The 19,541-nt window shown below is 52.2% G+C and overlaps 1 protein-coding gene across 2 annotated transcripts in view; it reads left to right on the top strand.

Moving 5' to 3' along the window:
- Positions 1–19,541, top strand: part of TBCD (tubulin folding cofactor D) — a 161,039-nt gene that overhangs the window by 73,343 nt on the left and 68,155 nt on the right. For both annotated transcript variants that reach the window (XM_027626122.1, XM_027626121.2), the window contains exon 14: positions 15,935–16,091. In XM_027626122.1, coding sequence (XP_027481923.1) covers positions 15,935–16,091 — 157 coding nt within the window. The remainder of the gene's footprint in view (positions 1–15,934; positions 16,092–19,541) is intronic.

Here is a 19,541-nt window from a genome sequence, read left to right on the forward strand (position 1 = left end):
CAGTAGCTAAGGCTTGACCTCCAGGCAGTGTAATTGGAAGAGTGCTGTCCACATCAACTGGCCTCGCTGCCCATGGTGGGTGGTGAGACAGGAAAAGAGAACTCCTCTGGTAACTTGGTTCAGGACAGTGGCAGGCTTGCCATTAACCAAAACTCTAATGGCCTTCACACTGATCCTTCTCTCAACTGCTGGCTGTCTGACCCTGAGCAGCGTGCCCCCTCTCGGGCTTCGTGCGTCCTGTATGTCAGGGCCCATGCCCCTCAGCCTGGTGGGGCGGGGTCTCGAGCAGGACACTCCTCCAGGCCCACCAGCTCCGTAGTGTCCTGCGGTAGACATCGTGGGGCTCGTGGAGGTCTGGGCTCTGGGGCTGGGAATGTAAGTCTGTGACTCAGCGGCAGAACTGGTCTCTGACTTCCGGGTTAAGCCTTTAATTCTCCTGAACGCTTGTTTTTGCTTCTTTCAAGTTGGTGTACTTGGGCCACTCTGTCATCAGCTGTGGGCGTTTCATCTGCCAGTGCGGTGCTCGCATCCCCTCCCCCGTGCCCTCTGGGGCCTTTGGCAAAGGGACAGGAGGGACGGGCAGTTGGCCCTGTGCTGATCGCCAGGCAGCAGAGAGATGAAGAGCCTTCGTTGTCTCTTACAGAGAAGGAGGATCATTCGTAGGCCACGACAGTGTTTGATTTGCAAAGAACAATTACTTAAATTGGTTGAAAATAAATAGTTTTTTTAAGATATTATTTATTTATTTGTCAGAGAGAGAGAGCGAGAGCACAAGCAGGGGGAGCAGCAGAGGCAGAGAGGGAGAAGCAGGCTTCCCGCGGAGCAGGGAGCCCGATGTGGGGCTTGATCCCAGGACCCTGGGACCATGACCTGAGCCGAAGGCAGATGCCTCACCAACTGAGCCACTCAGGTGCCCCTGAAAAGAAATGGTTTTAACACAGAATCTGGATTCAGGCTAGGCCAGTCTCCCTGGGAAGCCAGACCCCTAGAGTGGCAGCCGAGAGCCAGGAGATGCCGCTGGCTTCGAGGGCATGGAGGAGTGCCGTGGGCCAGGCCCCTGGGGGCGGGCTCCTTCCTGAGGGTGCAGTTTGCCTTCCATGGCAGTACCCATTTCCACCTCAGAGACCTTGTTTGGTCGTGACGTTCACGCGCTCTGGGGGTCCCGTGTTGCAGGGTCTGTGTAGGTCCGTGAGTCCCTGGGCTCTGACATGGGATGTAGGTATGCCTCTGAACCTGGGCACCAGCACGAGGGGTCAGGGACATGGGTGAGGGGAGGGCAGCTTGCACGCAGGGGCTTCATGCTCGTGACTTTTCATATGTGACAGTGTCTTCTCTTTGAATTTAATGAACCAGGGCTGTGTGGGGAGAGTTGGGCTGTTGGGTGGCGTCGCTCCAGGTGCTGTGGCTGACGCGGTAACCGCTGCTCCCGCACAGCGCTGACTCGCCAGGAGTGTGGGCCGCGGGCCCCTGGGTACTCTGTGCGGTCGGACCGGCCCCGTCCGTCAGGGCTCCTGCCCTTCCCTTCTGGAAGGCTGGCCGCAGGTGCACTGTCGCTCCCCTTTGCAGTGTGCATGAGGCCTGTGAGGACACTCAGGGTTGGGTTTGATCTTAGAGCAAATGTCTGCAAGTACGGGGGGTGTTCAGTACTGAAAAAATTAAAAGGAATGTATGGTGAGAAGGTTGTATTTTCTCTTTGAGGATTATTTCTAAACCAGTGATTTAATTTTATTTTTATCGCCGTAGGGTGAGCCGGGGGTTAGATTAACTTCCTATGTGTGGCATTTAAAAGCAGTTCCTTCACACTGTGGCAGAAGAATCAGTCCCCTGTGGAGCTGTCTGAATGTCCAGGGGCTGCTCCAGACCTGGGACCTTTATTTGGTGGGAGGGCTGGAATGACAAAGCTGCTTGTCGAGGGGAAGGCAGCCTGGAGTGTCTGGTGAGGCTTTTTCTGCTCCTTAGTGTGGTTGGGGGAGGGGAGGGTCACCTGGAGGGAAAATGCCCCTCGCTCTATGTGGATCCCTCTTTGGGAAGCATTAACAATGTGGTAACTTGAAGACTTGAGGATTAGATCTTAATTTCTTTATATGAATTTCCAATAGCCCAGGATCTAGTGGTGAGAGAGCCAGACTGGGGTCAGGTCTGTCCCTTTCCTTCTGTGGCATCCACCAAGTATTCAGGGCAGTGGCTTTGGTCCAGAACAAACACTTGGTCACATTTACCTTAGGTTGAATGACAGGTAGGCAAGGGAGGGAGAATTTCTTCCTCCAAAGCTTTAAACTCTCTGTTGTCTGTGTATATAAATTTGGAGAAACATTGCAGATGTTAAGTATATTTTATTTTATTTTTTTAAAGATTTATTTATTTGACAGAGAGACACAGAGAAGGAACACAAGCAGGGGGAGTGGGAGAGGGAGAAGCAGGCTTCCTGCTGAGCAGGGAGTCCGACGCGGGGCTCGTCGATCCCAGGACCCTGAGATCATGACCTGAGCTGAAGGCAGACGCCCAATGACTGAGTCACCCAGGCGCCCCGCAGATGTTAAAGGGGAGTAGAGAGGTGTCTCTCTGTTATCCTCAGTTACACAGAAATATGCAAGGTTACGCTTGAGTGAAACATTAGGGAAGTATTTGCAAGAGGAGTGGCTTAAGCAGTGTTAGAAAATTGCAAAGGATGTGCATTTTTGGAGAAAGAGTGAGAGAGAAACACTCAAAACAATTTTGTACCTACTGTGTGCAAGGCAGTGTGCTAAATGGGTGCAGCTGTGAGCTGGAGGGAAGGAGCCCCCATGTGTAACTCCATGTCACGTGGTCAGAACGCTGCCCTGTGGTTCCTGCTCTGCTCCTGCTCTGGGAAGCAACACAGGGCTTGCTGAGCCCAGCTGGCTTGAGGTCCTGCCTTGAGAGCAAGGTTGATGAGGGTCTGGGAGAGAGGTGCTTCCTGATGCTGGAAGTGGGTGATGGAGGGAGGAGAGGGACAGCAGGTCACTGGAGTCACCCCATCTACTTTTCATGCCATGGCACTTACAGAGGTGTGGTTCTCAAGCCTTTCAAATGCCTGGCAAAGTGCACTGTCTGATGCATGTTCAGGGACAGCTTGTAAGTGAATTAACTGTAACATCATCAGCATTAAACCTAGAAACGTGTGTTGTGAACAGTTTTCACAGTTCTTCATACTGAGAAAAATTTTTTAAAACATTTTATTTGTTTATTTGTCCTAGAGAGAGAGAGAGAGAGCACAAGCAGGGGGAGCGGCAGAGGCAGAGGGAGAAGCAGACTCCCCCTGAGCAGGGAGCCCGATGTGGGGCTCGACCCCAGGACCCCGGGATTGTGACCTGAGCTGAAGGCAGATGCTTAACGGACTGAGCCACCCAGGTGCCCCTTCATACTGAAAAATTTAATGGATCTGTTCTTAGGAGTGTTCTCAAAAATGAAGCAAATGCTGCGTGGATGTCCCTCCTCTTCCCTGGGAAGTCGTCTTAGTGGCTCTTACTTTGAGAGAGTGGGTGCGGGATGAGGGGCCTTCCCTGTGCCCTGTGCTGCTTACTCGCACTTGCTCTTCCGGGTCCTGTGAAGGTGTGTGACTGCTGGATTTCATGCAGAGGTGAAGTTCATCCATAGAGTATAGAACCACCAGGTGAAACACGTCCCGTTGCTGCCATCACCCGGATGGGCACTCAATAGGACTTACCCTTTTACAAAAGATACAGTTTACATGCTTTAAAAAAAAAAAAAAAAGATTTTATTTATGTATTTGAGAGAGAGAGAGAGAGAGCATAAGCCAGGGGTAGAGGCAGAGGGAGAGGGAGAAGCAGACCTCCCCACTGAGCAGGGAGCCCGATGCGGGACTCAATCCCAGGACCCTGAGATCGTGACCTGAGCTGGAGTCAGACGCTTAACCGACTGAGCCACCCAGGCAACCCGTTCACACTCTTTTTTAAGAATTCTGCAAACACCTGAGTATGGTGAGTGGGACTGCCTGGTTCTCTGCTTCTGTGCTGACCTCCCCGCTGTGTGTGTGATGTGGCAAGTGACCCTGTTGACTCTCCCCATGGGGGTCCCGTTATTGGTTCCTCTTCTGGCCTGACTGAAGTCACCTTTAGCAGGACTGCAGGCCACAGGGTGGGTCTTCCAGCTCCAGAATCCACTGGTTCCAGTGGGTTGCTGCTGGGACGTTTTGTCTACTTATTTGGTTGTTGTTCTTTTGGTGAAGGTGCAGGGTTCAAGTCATCCTGTTTCTGGGATGGTCAGGGGAAGGTGCAGGTGGAGTAGGCTCTGCTGGAAGAGCATTTCTTTGTCCCTCTGGAGGCCCTCTGTCAGCTCCTGAGGGCTCAGTTGCCGTGTCTTGCACTGGCCTTGTGTTCAGTGTTGTCCTCGTAGTGCTCAGAGATTGCATTTCACCTCACTTTCCTTGCTGCCAAATAACTAGGACTCTGGAAGTAATGTCTTTATTCCAAGCTGGCCTCACCACTTTGCCAAGAGGGCCAGCTAGTATGTAACCCTGGTCTTCACGGTGTGCAAGTCTGTCATGCTGTCCCCTTAGCAGTGACCAGAGTCAACTTTCAAGGGGGTGAGGCTTGGTGTGGGAGGTGGACGTGCTTGCAGAGCCCTGAAAGGTGGCACAGACCCTGAACTGGGAGGGAGGCAGCTGCCAGGCCGCAGAGGTTGGCCAGGATGTGAGTCAGTGTCCCCAGCTGTGGCGAATGAAGGATCTTAACTCCTCTCTGAAGGGTGTCATTGGGCTCTCTGAAGTAGTTGGTGGGTGTCACAGGTCAGCAGGACATGGCGTCCACATTCACTTCTTCAGCCTTTCACTCAACTTCTTTTCTATCCGTGGCCTTTTGAACATGTGGGCCTTGAGTGTTTATACTCTAAGCTCTAATACATGCACATTTCTACCTTATGACCCCTGCAGCTGCATCAACAGGTCGTGGGAAGACAGGGCAGCCGTGAACGCTCTTCTGGTGCTTGTGGGTGTGGTAATGGTGGTCACGGACACTCTTCCTCTCGGGGGTCATGCTGTTTCGTGTGTTCTAGGCATTTAGAAATGGAAATCCTCGGATCATCCAGTTGCTTTGTGAGAAACACTTCCCGGTAGAGCCCAGTCCCTAATTTGACACTTACGGAGCTAGATGTGATCCCTCCAGGTTGGACGCGACAGAGCGTTGACAGCAGAGTGTATGGGGAAGGGCTGGGCGTGTGAGCATGCGGGGGCCTGGACTTGGAGAATGGGTTCCCCAGGTCTGCAGACAGGTGTGGGATGGTCCCCTGTCATTCTTGAGACACTTGAGAGTTCGGCTCTTGGGCAGGTGCAGGTATCTAAATGCTAACCAGAGATGTGAAGCCTTAAGAGGGCAGCTACAGATGGGCCCTGAGTAAAGAGGTGGGGAGAACCCCTTGATAGGGAGCTAGGAAACCAAGGTGTCTGCAGGTTGGTGCTCGGTCACCAGGGCAGGGGTCCCAGCCGCATTCTGTCGGACTGGAGTGTGCTTGTTGGTTGCACACACACTGGGTCCAGAGTGACATCGTGACTCAGACCGCAGCAGTTGGCATTAACACCTTCTCAGCTGTCAGATTGGGCTTTCACATGGTTTAATTATTCATGTAATATGTTATTATTTTAATGTAGGCTCCATGCCCAGCGTGGAGCCCAGTATGGGGCTTGAACTCATGACCCTGAGATCAAGACCTGAGCTGAAATCAAGGGTCGTACACTTAACTGACTGGGCTACTCAGGTGCTCTGCCTTTCACGTATTTAAAAAGGATCTTTTCATTATAAAGAGTAAGGCTTGTTTCTGTTTTTTTATTTATTTTGTTAATCTGAGCGCAGATTTCATATATATATTTTTTACTTTGTGTGGTCCAGCTTCTGAAGCTGTGAGTATTAAGCGTCTGTGGAAGATTCTGCCAGTGGAGGGTCCCAGCCTGATGCCAGAGGGTGGGGGGCCGCCTGTGACCCAGGCTTCTTGTCATAGATGTGGCTTACTCTCCTGGACCAGCATCTCTGGGGAGGTACCCGAGCAGCCGTGTTTTATGTTCTGGAGCACCAGAGGTCATTCTGATGATGGCCAGGGCTGGGACTACCACCTGAGAACCTGTTGGCAGTGTTGAAAGGGTGATATAAGGTGTCTGCAGGGAGAGGGGAGTGCAGACACCCCAGTCTTATCATAAAAAGCTGCGCTCCCAGGGGCGCCTGGGTGGCGCAGTCGGTGAAGCGTCTGACTCTTGGTTTCAGCTGAGGTTGTGATCTTGGGACCGTGGGATGGAGCCCCGTGTCAGGCTCTGTGCTTTTGTGTGGAGTCTGCTTGAGATTCTCTCTCCCACTCCCACTGCCCTTCCTGCTTGTGCTCTTTCTTTCTCTCAAATAAATAAATCTTTAAAAAAAAAAAAAGTTGTAGGGCGCCTGGGTGGCTCAGTTGGTGAGGCATCTGCCTTTGGCTCAGGTCATGATCTCAGGGTCCTGGGATCGAGTCCTGCCTCGGGCTCTCTGCTCAACAATGAGTCTGCTTCTCCCTCTCCCTCTGGGATCTCTCTCGCTTTGGCTCTCTCTCAAATAAATAAATAAAATCTTTAGAAACAAAATTGTGTTCCTAAAGGTGATGTTTTTGCACCCCGAGGTTATGGACTGAGCAGTGCCCTGCTCTGAAATCATGCACAATCTGGGAAGAAGGCTCGGCCCACCTGGGACCTCTGGACCCTCTGGGGCTTGGATGGCATGGACTCACCCAGCCTGCATCCAGGGAGCCCCTCAGCGGTTGGCACGTCCTTCCAATGGGAACCTCAGAGGGCAGGTGGGAGGTGGCCGTGGAGGAGGATCGGAGGACATGTAGTGGGGCACAGCCTGGCACAGGAGGGCACCAGGAACAACTCTGTGTTCTGGGCCCTGGGCAGCAAAGCCTTTGCCTGTGTCACTGGGCAGCCCTGGTCCCCTCCGTGTAGCTCATTGCCGGGTGAAGTGGCCGGACGGTGTTGCCCGCAGAGCCAGACTGGCAGGAAACGGCACTTGTACACTCTGAAGGGTTAGTTTGCAGGAGCAGGGAGGGGCTTTTGCTTATGTTCTGTCCCAGTGTGGGTATGTTTCAGTTGATTCTATCTTATTAGAGAGCGAGAGCACAGCAAGGGGGAAAAGGGGGAGTGGCAGGCAGAGGGAGAAGCAGGCCCCCGCTGAGTGGGAGCCCGTCGTGGGGCTCGATCCCAGGTCCCTGGAACCATGACCTGAGCTGAAGGCAGACGCTTAACTGACTGAGCCACCCAGGCGACCCTCAATTGATTTTTTAAAAAAGAAATGTGGGATTATCTCTTAAAATAGTAAAAAGATCCTTCTCAGGTTAGTTTACAGTACAGTCCACAAAAAGTGACATTTAAAAATTCTTTTTTTAAAAAAAGCACTGTTTTGATGTCTTTAATTAAGTGTCTGAAGTTTGTGTTTTCAGTGATGTGATGGTAAAATGGTAGAATGTGTTGAGCCCAAGGTTACTGGAGGGCCACCAGACAGACCGCAGACTTTCGGGATAGTCTAGGCAGGTGTTCCTGTAGAAGGTGCACCTGCTTGCCCTGCCTCGTGGAAACCACCCAGCAATCAGACTGGCACTTGCTTTGACATTTGGCCCCTTCCTTAACCCTCCTGGCAACCAGGGGACTGGGGGGAGGGACGAGGTGCCAGAGCTTACTCAGAGGATGCCTCGTGGCATAGGTGACGAGGAGCCCATGGCCTTGAAGGTCAGCGATCGGGCTTCATGGCGTGTTCTGTGTCATGGCCACACCTCCCTATTGCCTGCCTCTACCCCACGGGTGGGCTGGGGAGTTCTGCTGGGGGTACTGCTGTCGGGGGCCTTGTGGGGGTGTCACCGGGGGGGGGGGCGCTGTGAGGAGCCAGAAATCTCACTGCCTGGAAGTCAGCACTGTTGCTGTTTTGGCTCATAGGGGCCCTGAGTGAGCAGCAGTCCCTCAGTGTGACGCTTGCAGTCCAGTCCTGGGCTCACTGGGGGCTGTCACCCTGTGTCTTGTGGTGGATGAAGTGTCCCTACCTCCCGTGAGTTAGAGAAGGGCCTGGCGCTGAGAGTACTGATCATCATCAGAATTCAGTACGTGGGTCACAGTACAGTGTCTCACTGAGGTTACGGGTGTTCTCCTGTCGTGAGACGCTGTCTTGGGTGGCAGCGTGAATTGTGTTGCGTGCTCTGGTTTGGTTTAACCCTCCATTCTCATTAGCATGGGTTTCCTTCTGCGTTACAAACCGTGGCTGCACCAGTGCAGGCGCTCAGGACAACTTGGAGATGCCTCCCAGGAAGCACACGGCACCAGGTGGGGATCTGAGGCCACACTGAGGCCACGTGACTGCAGGGCTGCCCCCACTGCTGGGTCACGCTCTTGACTCCGCGTGAGGGGCTTTGCACACAGAATGGTGCCTTGTACCATGTCCTTGGGGTCAAGGGCCCAGCAGTGGGGTAGCTGGTTCAGGGTCAGCCTGTAGACGTTCCACCCACGGCCTCTCACCTGCTGCATTAACATGTGTGTCTGGGGATTATTGTTGGCCATCAGGTGTGCTCACCCTTTCTTTTCACCTTCATCTTCTCTAAGTTGGAGTGCTCATAGTTCTGGGTGCGTGTGAGCTCTTTACATGTAATGGCCACTGTGGGACACTTACTCACCTTTGTTACTTCCTTTGGTGTGTTGATCTATTGAGGTCCCATCACTTTATACAGTAACATCTGCCAGTCACTTCCTTGGGATTTCTTCCATCCTTAGAAATTTGTTCCCCGTCCTGAGAATAGACAACATTTGCCTGCCTTTTTCTTCTAGTCATGTTATGGTTTCATTTTAGAAACATTTTGTGATCTCTCATCATTGGGGTTTCTCTGGTGACTTGTGTTCATTAGCGAGTTGTGCACGTCACGGATGTCTGGGTAACGCTGGTGGGCCTGTGTTCATTGTGCAGTTGGCATGGGGAGTGTGCGGAGCTGGAGATACCAGCCCGGTTCCAGGGCCGATGGGGGCTTGTGGCTCCCCACTCTTGCCCTCCAGCCTTGCACCACGTGGTTCACATTACGGCTGGACCGCAGGTTGAAATACATGCCCGGCCGAGCCCCCATGCTGCCCTCCTTGTCGGAACTTTCGTGATCTGACCTCACTGGTTTTCTTACTACTTTGTTAGCATCCCCGCTTCGCCTCACACTCTTGGTGTAATAATGTGTGGAGGAGGTGCGGTGCTGCCCTTGAGCAGGGCGCCTCCTGTGAAGCCCGGACTTCCATACTGCCAGTCAGGTGGTGGTGGTGTTGGGAGTCGGGCCTTTCCTTGCATCCCTTCCCACCCCCTGCCCCCACCGGCCACCACGGACGAGCAGCGGAGGCCCTCCCAGCCAAGCCTGTTTGCCGTCCTGGCGCCAGCCCTGGAACGGCCAGACGGCCCCCACTTCTGCAGCCGCACCAGTTCAGCGGTGTCACCTTCAGGGAGCTCGCGGTCCGCCTCATTGGGTTTCTCAGCAAAGTTTCTTGAGGTTCATTGGCTGGTTGTGTGTATCTCCAGGTTGTTCCTTTTTCACCGGTGGATAGTACTCCGTAGCACGATGTGCATTTACACATTCACCCACTGAAGGGTGTGTGCGTGGTTTCTGGTGTTTGGGGATGGTGAGTGAAGCTGCTGTGGGCGTTGGTGGCAGCTGCCGGTGTGGAGGTGAGTCTTGCATTTCTCTGGGGTAAATGCTGAAGCGTGGACTCACTGGGCCATGCAGTATATCCACCTCTTGCCATTTATTTATTTTTGTGATGATGGAAATATAGTTGACATACAAGGTCACATTATGAAACTTCTTTTTTTTTTTTTTTAAAGATTTTTATTTATTTGAGAGAGAGAGAATGAGAGATAGAGAGCATGAGAGGGAAGAGGGTCAGAGGGAGAAGCAGACTCCCCGCTGAGCAGGGAGCCCGATGTGGGACTTGATCCCGGGACTCCAGGATCATGACCTGAGCCGAAGGCAGTCGCTTAACCAACTGAGCCACCCAGGCGCCCACATTATGAAACTTCTAATGGAACAGATAAAGAGGCAATCAGAGAGTTGAGAAAGTATTTTGTTTTATTGTTTTCAGACAAATCATTTTGAAAAATTCAGTTTGAAAACATAGTCCCCACTTTCTAAGGAACAATTCTGTGGGCAGTTTGGATGGTTTGGGGACAGTGCAGACCTGGGCTGGCAGTGTCCTGGAGAGCTTGGGGGCAGCCCCGGTGTCCCCAAATTCCTTATGACCTGTGAAATGGATTTAATCTGAGTCTCTAGCTGTTTGACTTCCTGAATTGTTCGCAGGGGAAGCCCAGGTCTGCCGTGGGCTCAGTGTCGTTTGGGCGCTGTGGGCAGCAGGAGCTACCTTTGATAGCAGGGGGTCGGGCAGGCTCAGTGGGAGAGTAGGTGCTGCTTGTCCTTTGCTGCAGTCTTGCTTTGTGATTGTATGGTTTCAGAAGTTCTTGCCCCCAGGTAAGACTGTGGGCTCCTGTCTTGAGACAGTGCATTCCTCGTTTCTCTTGTGGCTAGTGTGCATTGTGAAGATGGTGGCGTCCACTCAGCCTGGACTGTGAGCTTCCCATGGTGCCCACTGAAGGAACATCTGTTTGCAGCCTCACAACAGACGCACCTCAGCTCTCAGCTGCACACCGAGGGCGGTGGTAGATGGGGAAGATGCGTGGGAAGGTTTGCAGGCCCACATAGCCCTGTGACTTTCCCGTGGAACAGGAGCGGGCTCCATGGGTGCTCCCACTGGGGCAGGGAGGGTGGAGCCAGGTGGTGCATGGGCCAGGCGCTGACCCCCAACAGCTCTCCCAGTGCCGTGGGCTGGGGTCCCTCACCAACCAAGGCAAGGCCAGCACACAAGCCTTACTTCCCCTCTGTGTGGAGTGGCCAGTGCTGCCTGCAGGCCAGCCAAGGCCTTTGGGGCAGTTTTTCAGAAATGTCCTGTGGGAACTGGAAACGAAAACGTCTATGGAACTGGATATTCTGTCTGTCATTTCCTCTTGCCCCCTAGCACATTCAGCACTGGCTTTTTTTCTGAGCAAGTTGGACTGCATTTTTGAGGAAGGTATGATGGCTCTACTGGTGGCTGAAGTGGAAGTCTGTGGTGTTGTGCACACCTGATCCTGGGAAGACCGTGCTCTCCCTGGGTCTGCGTGAGGCTCTGCATGCAGCCCCGGTGTGTGATGGGGTGGCACGGCCTGCTGCATCCCTGGGAGGCATCATCCCAGTGCCTCCTGGACACTCGGCTCCATGCAGCAAACGCCTTCAGTGAGGAGTTTGCTTTTTAAATTAGTGTAATTTGTGACTTACCAGAAGACGTAACTTCTGTGCTGGTTGTGTGATGGTTTCTCTTATGGATGAATGGTTTCTACCTCTGCAAGGAAGGCCCCGGTCCCTCCTGCCCCCTGGGTGCACACTGTGCAGGCCCCGCAGTGGGGCCTTGGCACTCTGGGGGTTAAGTTGTTTCTCTCACCTGGAGGCTGCTTTGTCCTTAGGCGGTTGGTGTTAGACAAATGACATGCTGTCTAGAGAGAAGGGTATTTAAATTACATTGCAGAACTCTGGGTTGCCAAAAGGAAGCCCTCTGGGGAATCTTATATATTTGACATGCATTTGCAGTGTGTAATTGGAACCATGAGAAAGGTTTTTGTTCAAAGCTATTGAAGAGTTTCCTTATTTTAAACCTATTGAATCTGGACAAAGTGGTTAGATTTTAAACTTTTTCTCTGATAATGACTTCTTAAAAAAGTTTGGGTTAATGACTGTTTCTATTCCATATACCACCACATCCGCCCAGGCTTTGTGGGAGCTTGTTTGGGTGCCCTGCGTGGCTGCTGAGGTTGGTCTGTCTCTTACACACAAGAGGCTGGAGGGTGCCCGGAGTCTGGTGGCCACAGTGACCCTGCCCAGCCGCCTGCACCCTGAGGTCGCTGCTCTTGGTGCCACCTTGGGATGAATCGGAGCTGACAGGATCACGTTTTCAATTTTCTTGTTAAAGAAATCTACCATCTGACTTTTTCTCCTCTGAACTGTTTTACTTTCTGCAAGTCAGATTCCCCTTCCAGCGATCATGAGGGGAATGTCCCCACTGTCTTCTCTGTGGGACCTTGTCCAGCATCGAGGCCCTTGTCGGTTGCTGGCAGCCACTTCTCCACCTGCACTGGAGGGTCAGCCGCTGATGTCTGTTGCCGGTGTTAGGGAGGGGTCACCAGAGGCTTCTGAGCAGAATGACAGATTCAAGGCTTCGAAGACATCTGTGCCAAGGAGACTTGGGTGGAGCTTGGCTAGACGTCCACATGGGTGGGTGCTGCTGGTGGGAGGCCCCTCAAGGCCTGGGCAGCATGGGCCTCTACTTCTCTGACCTGTTTCTGTGGGAGGACAGAGTCCAGTACCTGCATGTTGTCAGACACGGCACATGGGCATGTGTGGGTGCTGGGGATAAAGTCAGGGTGTGTGTGTGGGGGGGGGGGCGGTCACTGTGGCCTGCGTTCCCCGCTGGTCTGCTATCCCTGTCCTGTAGGGCTGAGCCTGAGTGCCATCACTCAGAGGCTGACCTTTTCCCACTCCTGGAGACGGTGGGCCAGATGGACCAAGGTTGGACCCACTAACTAGGCTGGCGGTTTGCCCAACAATGTTGGTCAGACCGTGACATGATCTATGTGCAAGTTGTGGTGGAGGGCCAACAAAGTGACGCTTTGGAAGACCATCCCACTCTCACTTGGGGTCAGACCTGGGGGTGTGATGGAGTGACCTCAAGGTCGAGCAGACCTGGGGTGGGTGTTGTGTCCATGTGGAGGTGGGCTTCTCGCAGGTGGCACTGAGCAGTCCTGAAGTCGATATCCACAGCACTGGCCACTGTCACTCCTAGTTGTCTGTCTTGAAATTGATTTTGTCCAGTGGACCGATAAATTGGGACTCAGCAGTTAGCATCCAGATTCCCCTCAGGCTACAGAATTGCTGAACGGTCTTACCCGGAGCTGTCTGGGTGGCTGAGCTACAGCGATGGTCTTAGGGACCCTGGTGTGGCAGTGATACTGCCTTTATATGGTGCTTTCCTCCTAAAGGTGCCACAGCCTCTTAGTTTTGACATCCATTGGACCGCGAATGGACTGCCCTGTTAGCATGGAAAGTGAATGTGAACGACACAAGAAAACTAGGAGTAGTTCCAGATGACCTGGAATTTTTCCAGGCAGAACCACTGAAGACCCATTTTAAGCATTACAGAGTTGGTTTAGTTTAAGTTAATAATTTAAAAATCACTGATTGGATTTAACTACTTTATCTACAGCAGCTGTGATAGTGCTGTCTCGTTTGCTTTGGCACTTGTACATGCTCCGTGAGTCTTAATTGTGATCTTCATTAGACATTCATGAGGACTGATAGGTGTTCTTTCAGAAAACTGAGCTTAGTTTCTGGTGTGCTGACTGATGGAGGCAGAGCCTGCTCAGCAAAGTTTGCCTGGCATGGATCCAGGGCCTTTGCAGGGGGGAGAGGCAGCACTCCAGTGTGGCCTAGAGAGATGCAAGGCATGGGGGTGCTGGGACCTCTTGAGAGGGAGCCCCGGGAGCCACTTGGGCAGGCTGCTGTGCTCTGAAGTGAGCAGAGAGGGTGGTGGTACGGCAGTGACGGAGGGGCTGGGCAAGAATGGGGTGAGGAGTGGCGGGGTCCTCACTAGAGGTGTGGCTGCTGTGGGCAGGGTGGGCCTCGGCTCGACGGGGACGTGAGGAGGGGCGGCTGTGGGATGACCACCATGCCCTGAGCTGTGCCCCCAGAAAATGGCGTGTGTGGCCTCTGACTGAGGTGGGACACACGTAGGAGAGAGGCCCAATTCTCTGCCGTTGTGGCATTTGACGGGCACGTCCCACATGGGCTGTCCTGTTGCCGCTCGCTTGAGGAAATGAGAACTCAGCAGGAGGCTGGGCTCCAGGTTTGGGGTCCTTAGCGTGCTCAGTGTGGGTGTGGTCATGGGACAGCTAGTGCAGGTGCCCTTGATTTGTCCCATCCTCTCTCCTGGCTGAGAGGGATGTAACTGCTAACACCATGTGTTTGAGCATTTTGTTTGTTAATAATTTATTTTGGAGTATACTTATGTAATTTTAAGTAAATTTTTGTTAATATTTTATAATAAAAATGATCACTGTATGTATATAAAAAGTGTATAGAATCAGATCTACTTTTTGTTGTTATTTATATAGAATCAAACATCCTTAGATGCAGAAAGGCAGAGGGGAAATTTGTGTTTGATATTCACAGTCCTACTGTTGTTTCTTTTGATTTTTTGCCCAAGGCTATTTCTAGGTACCTTTTCCTGGAAGATAATTTCTGGGATGATAGTTACATGTTCAGGAAATTGGTCCTTCATTTTTCTTAAACCCCGACCTGGAGCATCTTCTCAGACCGTGTGCATGTAACCTTGCTAGTCTTCTTGTTAGATGGGACGGCGTGAGGGGTACAGTCAGGGGCTTGTGACGGCGCCCAAGTCCTGGGCGGGCCCTGGCGCACACGTGCGCAAGGGGCTGAGGCTGGTCCCCTCTTGTCCTGCCTTTGGGTCACGTGGTGTGCTGGCTTTTAGCTTCATTCTTTCTTCTGTCAGTGGTCGATCCCTGTCATTGTCCCCGTGCCCGTTGACTGGGCAAATGTGTGATGCTCGTCTGCAGCAAACACCTGCCCCAGGGTGGGACGCTACTGCGTTAGCAATGTGTGGCCTGAGGTGTGAGGCTGCTGGAACACAGGAGGCTCTGGCCGTATGCACTGATAGAATGACACGCTCCCCCCTCCGACCTCATGCAGCTGATCGCCCCTCAGGGTGTGGGCTGTGTCCTCCACCCTTCAACTGTGTCCTACCGTGGGAGGGGTCAGATGTTGTTCACTGGAAGCGGTTATGCTCAAGCGCCACCAGCACCTGGGAGCGGGGACATGCGGTCACTCTGTCTCCTCTGGGAACGGATGCTCACTGATTCCTACTTTTAATGCTTTCTAAACACTAGGGTGAGCTGTCAGTGGGCTTTATGGCAGCATCGTTATTGGTTTGGATCAGTAGATTGGGGCTTAGAGCATGGTCTTTCAGAAAATCCCATTTAGTGTGACTTCTAAAAAAAATTAATATTCTGTCTTTGAATTGCAAATTAAAATTTTTTCTTAGGCTTTTTTTCTATCACATTTTCTTATAATCATTTTAAGAGGCTTTTAAAAAATTGGCTCATTCATAACATTAAATTCTCTTATATTTTTTAAGTCCTATGCATGAATGCAACATACTTTACTTTCTTTTGAAGTAGTTTACATATCTTAATAAACAGACTCCTCGCAAGTACTTGAAATATATGAATCTAACAAATTTAACAGATAAATATGCTAAAATTTTAGCTCCTTTATTTAAACATTCCAATACTTTGACCATGTATCTTAAAATTTTCTAGTATTTTTACATCAGAAATCACATGTGCAGTATTAAATTACTAATTTTAATGGAACCAGAAGGATAATCTTAGGCACTTCAAATTATTTCATATATTACAGATATTTTAGATAATTTAAATCTATCTTGATTATTCCTAAAGTTAACACAGAAGTAGCCCTAGGCTTGATTTACTTTGTCATCCTGGCTCTCGATTCTGAAACTGAGTGACTTAAGACCCCTGCACCCCTGGGTTCTCCTCCCCGAGGTTGCTCATTAGGCGCTAACTTCTGCCCAGAAGAAGTGGTCTCACTTCTGTGGTCCCCGTGGCCAGCAGAACCCAGGCATCTCTGTGCCGTTCTGAACCCACTTTCACTTGTTCGTGTCATTGTGGGCAGCTTTTAAAAAACGTTTCCGCCTGATTTGAGCTGGCCAACTTCTCTTTTCCTTCCAAACGCTTGCTTTCTGACCAGGTGGCTTTGGGTTGGACCACGCCTGCCTCTGGTGCCCGTACTCACTGTCTTTGTCTCCTGTGCCCAGTGGTCCCTGTGATCCTGAAGGCGCTGACCTATGAGGAGAAGCGGGGTTCCTGCAGCGTGGGCACCAACGTTAGAGACGCCGCCTGCTACGTGTGCTGGGCCTTTGCGCGTGCCTACGAGCCCCAGGAGCTGCAGCCCTTTGTGGCCGCCATTTCCAGGTAAAGTCTGTCAGAGTTGTGGTGGGGTCAGATGCACCTCTGGGGTTTTCCCTGGGATCATAGCCTCGTGACAGCACTGTGCACGAGAAGCAGCCAGTGGGGCACTTTTCCCATAAGAAATAGGTATTAGTGAGCTGATAGTATAATTTTAAGGGTGATCTATAGAAAAGAAGCAGCTCAAGAGTGGAGTTCCTTTTTTGTGGGTGTTTAGGAGGAATGTTCTAGAGGCTTTGGCTGGCCTGTGGCTAGCAGATCCTTAGATAAAGGGGATCGGTGTTTTGGATGGTGTGGAAGAAGCACAGGAGGGGAGCTCGTGACTCGATCACATCAGCTGTGCTTCTGAGCGTGTATGTGTGTGTTCTATTGAGAGACATTCTGGAACTTCACTGCCATAGCCTTCACCTTGGAAGGAGTTCCTAGGGAAGGCTCAGCAGCACGGCAAGAAGAAGCTGCTTTTATTGAGGGGGCTGCATTTTGTCCAGCCTTAATTTTCAAATTTTTATGGACTTGCCCTTGAAATTCACTTGAGGCAACATTTATTAGCATGCTTCATTGTCAGTGCCTTTAGAACGAAAATCAGCACTCTAGAGGTTGTGAGGTAGGGACAATATATTTTCTCTGGTTTCCTGATGAAAGGATTAAAACACCAGAACCCTGTGTGGACTGCAGCATGCCCAGGCTCCTGAGCGCACGTCCAGCCTCCTCGGCCCTTGGACTTATGCTGTGTGTGCCCAGCTGAGCCTCCGGAAGGCGTCTTGGCACCTGTGACGTCATGCCCCACTTTCTGGATCTGATGTTTTTTTGCTTGGGAAAAGTGCAAAATAGATGTGTTCCCAGTGGAGTGGATTTTTAAGTTAATTTTTGTACTCTGATTTGTTACTCTGTCCTTGGACTGAAATAAGTTTCTTTGATTTGAAGAATGTCAGGTCTCCACTTCTTGTGGTTTAAGTAGCTGGGGAGGGGCACTGAGCGCGCACGGTGGCAGCCTCTGTGTTAGTCACAGGCGAAATACTTACCTGGCAACTTTTACTAGGAAACGGATTTCAGAATGGTGCTCGGGTCGTGGAAGCTCCCTCCCACAGCTCTTGAGGAGGTGCCGCCCTGAGGTTTGTGTGTGAGACCCTGCAGGTCTTAACATCTGCCTCAGGCATCCCTGGGTGCCCACAGGAGCTGCCGGCCTGCCCAGCAGGCAGCAAGCTCAGAGGTCAGCCAGGGTCTCGGCTCCTGCAGCTCCTCCATGTGGGTGCAGAGGGATTGGGGACTGGAGCATCACTCTGTTCTCACTGTTGTCCCCTGTCTCCAGGATTTGAGGGCCAGGAAAGGGGCCTCAGGGCTGTTTACCGCCTGTGACGTGCGGCTGGGGCTTCTATCGCTCAATCTTGACTCTCACATCAAAGCGAAGCCTCCAGAGGAGCCTGAGGATTCTGATCCGTGTTGAGGGAGATAAAGCGCTTCCGAGGAAGTCATAAAGAGACCTGGCTCCTCCTAGCTGCGTCCACCTGGGGAAGTGCAGGGCGGAGCAAGAGGGCTGTGGTCTACGGAGATGCTGTCCTGCAGAACAGCTGGCCTGAGGCCAGGAGGCCCAGGGGGCAGAGGGAGGCTGCCTGCACCTGCGTCCCTCACTCGCCCAAGCCCGCGGCTGCTGGTGGATCCTCGGGGCAGCGAGGGCCAGGCTGCTTGGGGAGACTCTGCCAGCTCCCAGGTCCTGCCTGCGCCTTGTCCCCCACTGGCCACCTGCTGCCCTTGCTCTCCACTGCACTGGAAACTGGCTTGAGGGAAGGCACTGCCCGCTGCTTTCTTGCCCCTCAACTTTTTGGAAGTTCTTCTGTAACTAGAGAATGAAAGCAAAAAACGTACTCATTGTTGACTTCAGTCACGGGTCAGTCAAACTTGTTTAGGTTGGTACTCTCTCGTGCTGTGAGGTCTGGGTAGGGGCTGTGGTTCTTCCCATTTCATTGAGGACGAGCAAGGGACAGTGCTCAGGACATTTGCCCAGAGTTTCGCAGCAGACAGGTGCTGGGTCAGGCATGTGCTGAAGGCGGACGCTGAGGCCCAGCTCTGCATGAGGGCGCGGCCTGCCTCTGTGCTGAGAAGTCCCGACAGTCTGCTCGGCAGCAGACACGCATCACTTCAGGGGGATCTGGCTCCTTACGTGGTCGTTCCCATTTCAGAGTGCAAACAATCCTAACACACGTGTTTTTCACTTTAACGTTTATCTGAGAGCTGTAAGCTTCACAGGAATCTGTGTCCCTGCTTTCTCCAGGGACCCTCTTTGGTCCAGCCTGATGGGAGAAAGCAGGGCCCAGGGCTAAATGGTTGCCAAAGGAAATGGGACCCGAGTGAGGCTTTGCTCACCTGGAAAGCAGGAGCTCTCCACGTCCAGAGCCATACAGAAGGATGAGTGGCCATCACGCACACCATTCCGTACTTCAGGGAAAACTTCTTATGGCACCATGAGGTCCCGACCCTAACATGTGGGCCCAGGATTCTCGGCCAGGGCTCTGGGCTTTTGGAAAGGAGGCTTTTCTAGCCACAGGCAAGTTTGCTTTCTGCAACTTCAGAGCTTATTGTTGCTACTGATCTCTGATATTATAAAGCAAAATATCAACGAATGGGAAGACGTTGATAAATGTTAAGCCTGGCTTTAGCGTGGCATGGGTGTAGAAGTTGTGGGTCAGCCTGAGTCTGTGGGTACCAGGGCAGGTCACAGGCCCCTGGACGCTTGGACCAGCCTGCCGGTGGCCTGCACAGCAACCAGTGAGCTCTTTTCTCCGGAGTGTGCTTCCTATACAAAGCCTCTAAATGTTTAGAGGCAGAGGGGCACCGGCACATCTTACTCCAGGGTCACCATCCGTTATTCAGAAAAGGAAAGACAGGCTTGGGGTCCAGTGAGCTGGCTCTGCACCATGAGAGGGTCCCAGTCTCTCGACTCACTTCCTGGTAAGTGACACTTGGCAGAGGGCTTTGAAGGGACCAGTGACTGCACTGGTCAGTCTGCCCGCATCGGAGTGAGGGTGGCTTTGCAGACTACTTGTTGCAGAGAGGGTGGAGCTGAGCCCCTTCTTTGGGGGTCTTGTGGGGGGGGTCTGGTAGGGCCCCACCATGTGTCTGGGAAGCGCAGCTTTTGTTTGGGAGGTGTTGGGAGGGTATAAAGGTGGGTGTTTAGAACACTGACCTTTCTGAGCTGGGATTCATTTTGAGCCACTCACTGAGCGTGAAGGACCAGAGAGGAGTGACTGTGGCAGAGGCCAGCGTCTATCCTCAGAAACTCCCTGGGTTCCAGCGTATCCTTCGATCTCGGAGAGGTTGGGTTCTCTCACTCCCTGGGCACACCCGAGTAATTGCTGGGATCACACACATGGACACCAGTAGCTAGCAGGGGGGCTGGAGGCTCCTGGTTCATCACCTTCCTGATTTCTCCTAATTTACCTGGGAGTTTCTGTGAAAAAG

Source organism: Zalophus californianus, chromosome 16 (genome assembly GCF_009762305.2).
Source record: "Zalophus californianus isolate mZalCal1 chromosome 16, mZalCal1.pri.v2, whole genome shotgun sequence".
Classification (NCBI taxonomy): domain Eukaryota; kingdom Metazoa; phylum Chordata; class Mammalia; order Carnivora; family Otariidae; genus Zalophus; species Zalophus californianus.